The sequence below is a fragment of the Coptis chinensis genome, chromosome 6 (assembly GCF_015680905.1).
Source record: "Coptis chinensis isolate HL-2020 chromosome 6, ASM1568090v1, whole genome shotgun sequence".
Classification (NCBI taxonomy): Eukaryota; Viridiplantae; Streptophyta; class Magnoliopsida; order Ranunculales; family Ranunculaceae; genus Coptis; species Coptis chinensis.
The window spans coordinates 49,225,581-49,234,299 of NC_141461.1; the positions used below are offsets into that span (position 1 = coordinate 49,225,581).

At 36.8% G+C, this 8,719-nt stretch overlaps 1 protein-coding gene across 1 annotated transcript; it reads left to right on the forward strand.

Annotated features, from left to right (window-relative positions):
* Positions 1–635: 635 nt before the first annotated feature.
* Positions 636–8,114, forward strand: GCD1 (ribosomal protein L20). Its single transcript, XM_086565762.1, has 3 exons — positions 636–1,862; positions 6,168–6,357; positions 7,585–8,114. The coding sequence occupies exons 1-3, from the start codon at positions 1,123–1,125 to the stop codon at positions 7,801–7,803; spliced, it is 1,149 nt and encodes a 382-aa protein (XP_086421888.1). The 5' UTR covers positions 636–1,122; the 3' UTR covers positions 7,804–8,114.
* Positions 8,115–8,719: the final 605 nt, after the last annotated feature.

The following is an 8,719-nucleotide window of genomic DNA, read 5'->3' on the forward strand; positions in this document are numbered from 1 at the left end:
CTATCTAATAAAAAGCAATGGTGTGGAGCCCACAGAGACTCCATCCAATAGTTGCTATTGTCTTTTCTAAATTGTGACATGGCAGATCCAAGTGTTTGGAGAGTTTGTGTAATTTTGTTAAGTGTAATCAATACTATGGGATCTATCCAAAAATCAACAAAAAGTCAACAATTGCAGCTGGACTTATAAATTGTTGCCAAATTTAGCCCATAAACCGTTATTAAGCGCCTCCAATTGATTTGGGCTTATAGATAATGGGTAATTGGAATGGCCTCTGCGGTTTGTATTTATAAATTGAGTTGTTTATTTGGTCTTGTGCGAATATTTTACGCGCCTAAGATCGTGTAATGATTTTGCGGCGACGAAGGCGCGATGAGTTGTCGGGGTAATGTCGCAGGCGAGTCGAGGTCTCGCGGGCTGTAGGCACGGGCATACCCTAGTATATAATAATACACACTTGCAACAAGTTCTTACTAACAACTTATTCAAAATTTTCCTCTATTATTATTATAACAATTAACACACCTGAAATTGAATTCACGCACCTTTGAAACCAAGGTAATTGTTTTATGGAAATAGCAGTGTAGCCAAAAAATTTAGCGGGAAGAAGACAGGCTCTCTTTTATTTTTGGTAAAGAAAGGAAGATGAGTTTTCAGCAGCTTAATTATCACGTTCTCTCTCTCTTTTGGAATCGTTTCCATTTGTTCGATTCAATTACCAAAATAAAGGATTTGTTGTGATTTGTTTGGGTTTTGATCGTTGTATTTTCGGAGAGGAAGAAAATAGTGTTAATGAGGCGTTATCTAATCACAATCTCGAAGAAAATCCAACGTACCCATACAAGTTACCTTATGCGGTTAACCTCTCTAAATCCGGACTCTAATTGATTTAGACAAAATCACCAAATTATAATAAGTCTTTGAGTGAGAATTCAACCCAAACCCTCACACGCCAATTGGAAAACCACTTCATACATATGTCGAAACACCGAAGTTGACACCAAATAGAACCCATTTGGTGCAAAGTTTGCTGATATTTTGCTGTTGATGGATGATTGGTGAAGGACTTAAAAGAAAAGAAGCCCGACTCTGTTTAGTCGGCCCATAACCCAAAAGCCCAATATGACTAAACCTCACTCATCGGTCATTTCTAAACTCTTCTCTGAAAACCTATCAAACCCCACCAATTTCTTCTTGAAAAACATGCACCGTATTATATCTCGATTCACAATTTCCACCCCAACACTAAACCATCTTGTTTCAAGAACCTCGTATTTCTCAACTAAATCCGGCAGTGGAGGTGGAGGAGAATCAAAAGATGACCCATGGTCTAACCCCACCCCACCCCACCCATCTGAAGGTTCAGGTTTCAGTTGGGACTCAGTTTCTTCATGGGACACTGGTCTAACCAGAGGTCATTTCGATGGTCAAGCTATAGGTCGTCAAGTTGACAACACCACGCCCACTACTACTACTGCTACTACTAGTACTAAAAATAATAATAATTATAACAAGTCTTTGGTTTCCAATGTGGATGTTGAGTTTGAAAGGGAGAGTCGTAAGAGTAGAATGTTTGTGGATACATGGGATGAGAGAATGAATGAAGTGGATTATTTGTTAAAACAAGTACACGAACCGGGAGCTAGAGGTTCGTATCTTAAGGATTCTGAAAAGGTGGAAATGTATAAGTTGTTTAAAGAGAATCCTGATGTGTATACGGTTGAGAAGTTGGCGAAAGATTATCGTATTATGAGACAGAGGGTTCATGCTATCTTGTGGCTTAAGGAAGATGAGGAGGAAATGGAGAAGAGGTTAGGGCCATTGGATGATTCTGTTGAACTGCTGCTTGACACTTGTCCTGAGTAAGTATAACGAATAATGCTCTTTTTATATTTTTTATTGATAGTTGAGTTAGTAAATTACTTTGAGCATGTTATTGTGGTCTTGTTTTATAAAGATTAGAAAGACGGAAAACATCAGGGAGTGTGTTTTGTATTTATAGATTGAAGAAGTAGTTTTCTAGTCATCTTCTCAAGGAACAAGTCAAGATTTTGTGCTTGATAGGGAACTTATTTACAAAAAAATAAAGAGTGATAATATCATATTAGTTAAGACACTACATTTTAAGAAATGTGATCGATATGTATATAATATGAAATAGTGTGATCTAGGAAATCAGATTTTGACCTGACAATTGCAAGATGTACATTTGGCTGTTGGGAATCTGGGATACAGTCACTCAACATCTTGGAAAAGAGGAGTGATCTTTTTGTTTGTTGTAAAATATAATTTCATTGATGTGAATAGAATTTACGTCACTCAAAGAGGTCATATAGACTCCATCTGATGCTACCATTGCAAGGTGCTAAGGATAGCAAAAACCAAGACTAGAAAAATATGTATGATACATTGTTGTAACATCGACACTCCATATTTTAGAAAGAACCTGTGTCGGATACGAGAGACAGACATAATGTGTGTGATATACCTCAATTTTTGGGTTTTCTTCGTGTCGTGCACTTCATATCCGTGTCAGTGTAGCTCAGATGTATATATGTATGACAACTATTCCCTTGGAGCCACTTCACTGCTAAAGCAGACCTAGACCATAAATTAAGTGCTGAATTATTGTGAAGATGATCTCCCCGCCATGGAAATTATAGTGTAGGTCTACTTTTGGGGTTGAGTGGCTCTATCCATCCCCAGATGATTATTAACTTATTACTATAATTATATGTGGTAGTATTGGTGTTATGATTTCTAGTTGTTTAGTACTTTATATGTTGTGGAGTTATCCTTTGGAATAAGCTATTGCTAACTCTGGGGAAAAATTCCCTTTGGGATAAGCTCAAAATGCAAAGTTTGAGTGCAAGCTGATTTCTGTGTTTCTTAGAGGTCTTTTTTGTGCTTAATTTTTTACCAAGTTAGATTGACATGTATACGTGTGTTGGTGTCCGACACAAGGACCTTATGAAGTAGGATACGGGGACACAGCTAATAAGAAAGAAAACTAGTGCTGTTCTTTAGTTCACAACCAATTCTTGGGCTTAAGACCTTACCAAGCTCCTTCTTAGAAATAAATCTCTGTGAAGTGGCATATCCTAAAGTTTTAACTATGTCACTAGATTATTTTCTTAGTCTTTTAGGGTATAGAAGAAACCCTAGTTTGTAATCGCACAACGAGTTTGTGTGTCTGACATGAGTGTCCATGTGTTTGTGTCCGACACGAATTTTTTTGAGAATATGAAGTGTCCATGTTACTTAGATTTTTTAGAGGATGTTTTTTTTCTGTGATAATGAAGAATGAGAAACCTTTCGGTAGTTGAAGGATTCAGGACTTGTGAAGGTGTGAATCAATATAAGTCCCAAATTACTTACTCTTGCTACAGGAAGTTGAGTAGACACAAACATCTACTGTCAAGTGGTCTTTTGTTTTTTTCCCGCTAAAGACTGTCAAGTGGTCGTAGGTATGAGATAAGAATATTAAAAAATATCACAAGATAGCCAGATAGGAATGCAGGAAGAAACAGTAATAATGTATTTTGTGTTGAGATTGGTGAGGACTTATCTGGTTAAAGAAATGACGTGTGGAGTAGACTGAAGAAAAATGGCTTGTTTTGGACTTGCCGATTCACCAAGAATGTGTGGAGATGACTCAAGACCTCTTAAATTCTGAGTCCCTTTGAACAGAAAAGTGGATATCTGTTAGTTTGTTTCAGTCTTTGGCCAGTTGTTCTTTTTAGCAGATTAGGTTTGGTTTAGAGGAAGTCTTCTTTTGCCACCGGTTGATTTTGAGAGCACAGAACACGCGAATTTTCGTGTCTGTGATTTTCTCTAAGGTTTATGATTCGTTACATGAATACATTCTATAAATCTCTTCCTGGTTTGACATGCCTGCTTCAACTTTTTGAAAACAATCCCAATGTTGTTTGTATGATGGATATGATAACGTTGTCTGTAAGGAAAGCATGATTCTTCGGTAAGCTCCAGTTTTTCAGAGAGATCATACTTAATCAGTTACTGGTGTTGGAGAATGATCACCTGTACTACTTGTCCCAGGGTTTTTATTTAAAGGACTTATGAAGGCTTATTACCAGTCTATTGCTGATATAAATTGGAAATTATATGGCACTATAGCTGGTCGAATGTAATAGGGAATATCGTTAAGTTAATTTACAGTCAACTGGAAATTTTGGCATGGAATTTTGTTGGGTTAGGGGATCTTTAGAAAGCTTGTTACAGTTAAATGTAGAAAACACCTTTACCTGTTTCTGAGGGAGTGTGGTACTTTCGTGGCTTGATGGAGCTTAAACAGGACCTTCTTGAGGGAGTCTAATGCAGGAGCTATGTTGGAATTGATAGGGAGATCTAATCTCAATGGAAAATGGCAATTTCTAGTTAGAAATATTTCTTCTTCTTCTACCTGACTATGCATGTTGGTCCTCTATTCTTAATTCTAGCTATTATTCTCATACTTTTGGTCCCTCCAGAAATCATTAACTCATTTCCGTGTGACACATTGACGCCGAAAGCAATTCCCTGCAGATTTTCCTTTCAGTCGATGTTTCCCCTTGGTAAATTTTCTTATACATCGGAGAGATGATATATATATATATATATATATATATATAGTTAGTTAGTTAGTTAGTTAGTTCTTGGTGTTGGAGAAGGATCACTTGTGCTACTTTTCGTGGTGGTTCTTATTTTTTTTAGTTTGAATCCATGGTCAGCTTGAAATTGGGCAAGGAAGTTTCTGGGGTCAGGGAATCTTTAGAAAGATTTTTCCAATTGGATCACACAAATTGTCTTTTCCTATTTTGAGTGTTGGTCGTTCCTAGCGTGAGGGTGTTTGCATAGGATCTAGCTTGACTGAGTTTAATGAAGGAGCTATTTTGGAATCGATAGGGACATTGTATGAGAATCTACTTGGGCAATTTATAGCGGCAGGACTCTAATCTCAAAGAAGTCACTCTTCTTCTATTTGACTCTATACATGTTTCCTCTATTCCATGTTCTATCTACTGTTCTCATGCTTTTGGACCCTAAGTTTGTTAAATCATTTCCATATGTGGCATAGTTGCTGAAAACAATTCCCTGCAGAATTTTCTCTTTAGATTACAAATCCTGAAATGGCCAGTTTTATCTTATGCCACTTTTGTAATAATAGCAATAGTAGCTTAACCCATTTATTGCATGTCCTTTTCCTGCTTTAAAGTATGGAGGGGGTGCACTCTCTCCCTTGGTAAGAATTTGAATTTCTCTCCAATTAAAGCGTGTTTTAATAGTTGCCAGATTTTAACCTTTCTCGGCGTGCAACATTATTGTAGAGTACATTCCACTCTGTTCTGTGGGATGTTTTGAAATAAAGGAATTGCCTAGGCGTTTTACTTTTTAGAGGGTGATTATTGTAGTCAAGAAGCTTATAACTGTATGGTCATCAGGACAATATCACATAATTCTTCACAGGAACTTAGTCTCGAGATTCCTTGGGAAGAAATCTTTTGGCTTAATTCGTATATAAAGAAAAGAATCTCTTTGGTTATTTGGGGGGAGGGGATTGATTCATACTTCTTGTTATCTTGATTTTATGGTTGCTGTTAATGTATCCCTTCTCTTTCTAACATAGACAGAGAAGAGTACTTTATGCTAATGCACCTTGAACAAGTTTTGATAATTGTACATTTCTTTTTAGTGGGACTATGATGGGCTAATTATTTCAGTTTTCTCTAGTTTAGGACATAATGAAACAATGAAATCTTCAAGAATACAGTGTATCTTGTGATCTTAAGCTGCATCTCTGCAGACAATATTCTGTTTGAGTTGTAAAGATTTTAGAGCTTTTTGGTTTTGTATCATATCTGGTTCATTGTTTTTATTTCCACCAGTGAATTTCTTGTATATATTGGAAAACAGAACTCCCAAGGAAAATATAGAAATGAAATTTATGAACGTGAAGTGAGAGAAAGTTAGAAAAAGCAAGTGTACTATTCCTATTAGAATTCTTATCCAAGTTATTGATGTTGAGCTATCAGTGTTTTAACTTAGATATATTGAATTGTGATTAAGTGCTACCATGCTAGTATGTTTAATAATTGCAATTGGTTTTTCTTAGTAGTTGATGACCTGTCTCTCCCATTTCTTCACGTATATTTTCTTTTTCTTTCCAGGTTTTTCAATTCACATGATAGGGAATTCCATGTGGCTTCCCTTCCTTACAAACCTGAGTTCAAAGTTATGCCTGAGGGTTGGGATGGAACTATGAGGGACCCCGATGAAGTTCATTATGAAATATCCATGAGGGAAGATGAAATTTTATATCAAGAGTTTGTTCGAAGGATGAACTTTAACAAGATGAAAGTAAGTATTTGTTGCCTCATCTCTCTTGCTTCCAGTTCTCTAGCTAGTTAAAGGCCATGAAGGACATAGCTACCGTGTTTTTTACTGGAGTGATTCAAAGGATAGATAATTTTATGATTATGTAGTATTTACTGCCAAACCCACCCAAATAGCTGATAAACTGGAAAAGTTATTCAAAATTGGAAAAGCATACTCTCTTATGGCATGTCCCTAAGCTGTTTCATTGGAACCTAATTTTCTAGGATGCGTGCATACTTGCATACATTTCAAAATGTTTGCATCAATGGCTGCTTGGTATAATGCAAAAGATTCCATACCAAGTTCCAGGCTAGTCATGTTATGGGCACAAATACTTTCAAGGAGTAATTGTGGGTTGCATTAATTTCCCGATAAAATGTGTTATCTTCTAAGAACTTTGCTGCTATCTTTTTGCGACAAAATCCTGATGGAATTTCACCACTCATGACTCCATATGATTTTAAAGAGATCCTTCTTGCAAGATGCAACACATAACTTAAGCACAGCTCGACTCCGTCAAATCAGTTTTTATGCCTCTATTTCTTGGAAGAATGGTGCTTGCTACCTAGTTTTTTGGATAGGCTGTGCTTGTTTCTCTGCAAAATTCGGAAAAAATTCCAGGTTGAAACTGAACTAAAATAGGGAATGTGTGAAGGACTTGGTAGTTTGATTTTTTTAGAGTTAAGCTAGGGTTAGGCAGACCCCCACCTGTATTGCTCAAGTAAAACGTACAAAAGGTGTTCCAGTTGCGTCCTCCTCTATCATTATATGTAGTTCCTTTGTTAAAGGAGGACCAACAGTTAACAAAGAAGGAAGGAATCCAACATTTTGACCTGCAAGGAGGTCCTGCAGGTCTGCAGGACTTAGTAGTTGTTTTCACCTCCGAAAGGAATGCAAATCTAGGTGAAAGTATGCAGTTTTGAATGGCTGTAAAGATCTGCACTCCTTTTTGTAGCATTTTAGTGGTGGTCTTTCACCCATCCCCTGTTTAGTTCAATTTCTACATGGAAAGATTTCCAAAATTTACTGGGAAACAAACACAGATATGTTCCAAATTTATCCCGAGTTGAACAGCAAAGCGAATTAATGATTACTTGGAGTGTGCTTTCCGACACTAGGAACTTTTTGACCTAAGAAGGCATGATTCTGTGATGAGATCTCTCTTATACTTACTTTTTAACTCGTGTCAATGTTTGATTTTATTGACAGATTGCTGGGGAAGTCAAATGCCACAAGTATAGCAGGAGGCGCTCTGACAAAGGATGGAACTTCACTGTTGAGAAACTGGGACGCCGGGGAAAGCGAGGAGGTGGTGGTGGCTGGAAATTTGTGAGTTTGCCTGATGGATCTAGCCGGCCACTAAATGAGATGGAGAAAATGTATGTTAGGAGGGAGACGGTGCGACGCCGACGTAAGATTCAGCCTTGATACTATTTTGAGACTGGTTACGACAGTGTGCGCGTCAGGTGATGGCAGGACTTTTTTGATGTTTGAGAGACCAAGGGAAGATCTATGTCGGTGTGTGATTGCTGATTTCACGATAATCTTCATCTTTACCAATTTTTACAAACTGAATTGTATTCACTTTTGTTGATAGCATCGAACTGAATCCATTTCAAATGGTTGTTCGCCAGTTGAACATGCATGCGAATCAGTATTTTGTTGAACTTCTTAAGTATGTGGCACATGCCTTCTCTGTTCAATAATTATATGCATAGACCGCCTTTTTCTCGATTAAAGGTTGACGACCTTCAACTGCCTTCACTACAACAACAGAGTGGCGTAGTGATGGTACAACATAGTAGCTGGATCTTTCTACCGGGATGATGTTTTTGAAGCCACTGATATAGGATCACATTACTCGGACGATGTGGCTGCCTACTCTATCCTATCTATCCTTCGGTGCATTTTCATGGCTCAATAATATTTAGATTCACTTTAAAGGTATTGTGTTTTTTATGGCTAAATTTAATCAGAAAATTAGTTTAAGGGAGTCGCATAATTTGACATATGTTAACCCATTTTTAAAAGCAATTGACAAAAATACCCTTTTTTAATTATTTGCACCTACAAAAACAGCTATATTTCCTTTCTCTTGATCTCTAAAAATTTCATAAATTTTGAAATGCATTTGAAAGTAAACATTTAGTATGCATTTTAACTCAACATTTTAAAATTCATTAAATTATTTTTATCTCAATGTTTTATAATACATTTTAAAATGTTAGAATTCAATTATAACCAACTACCTACTTTGCATTTTAAAAAGCATATGATGTATCACAAATTAAACTTGTCGACACTAGACCCTAAGCCTAAACCTTAAACCTTGATACACTAAACC

Coding starts and splice junctions, on each gene's coding strand:
- GCD1 (XM_086565762.1), top strand. CDS start 1,123: ATGACTAAACCTCACTCATCGGTCATTTCTAAACTCTTCTCTGAAAAC. Junction 1,863..6,167: donor CTGCTTGACACTTGTCCTGA/GTAAGTATAACG, acceptor TTTTCTTTCCAG/GTTTTTCAATTCACATGATA. Junction 6,358..7,584: donor TGAACTTTAACAAGATGAAA/GTAAGTATTTGT, acceptor TTTTATTGACAG/ATTGCTGGGGAAGTCAAATG.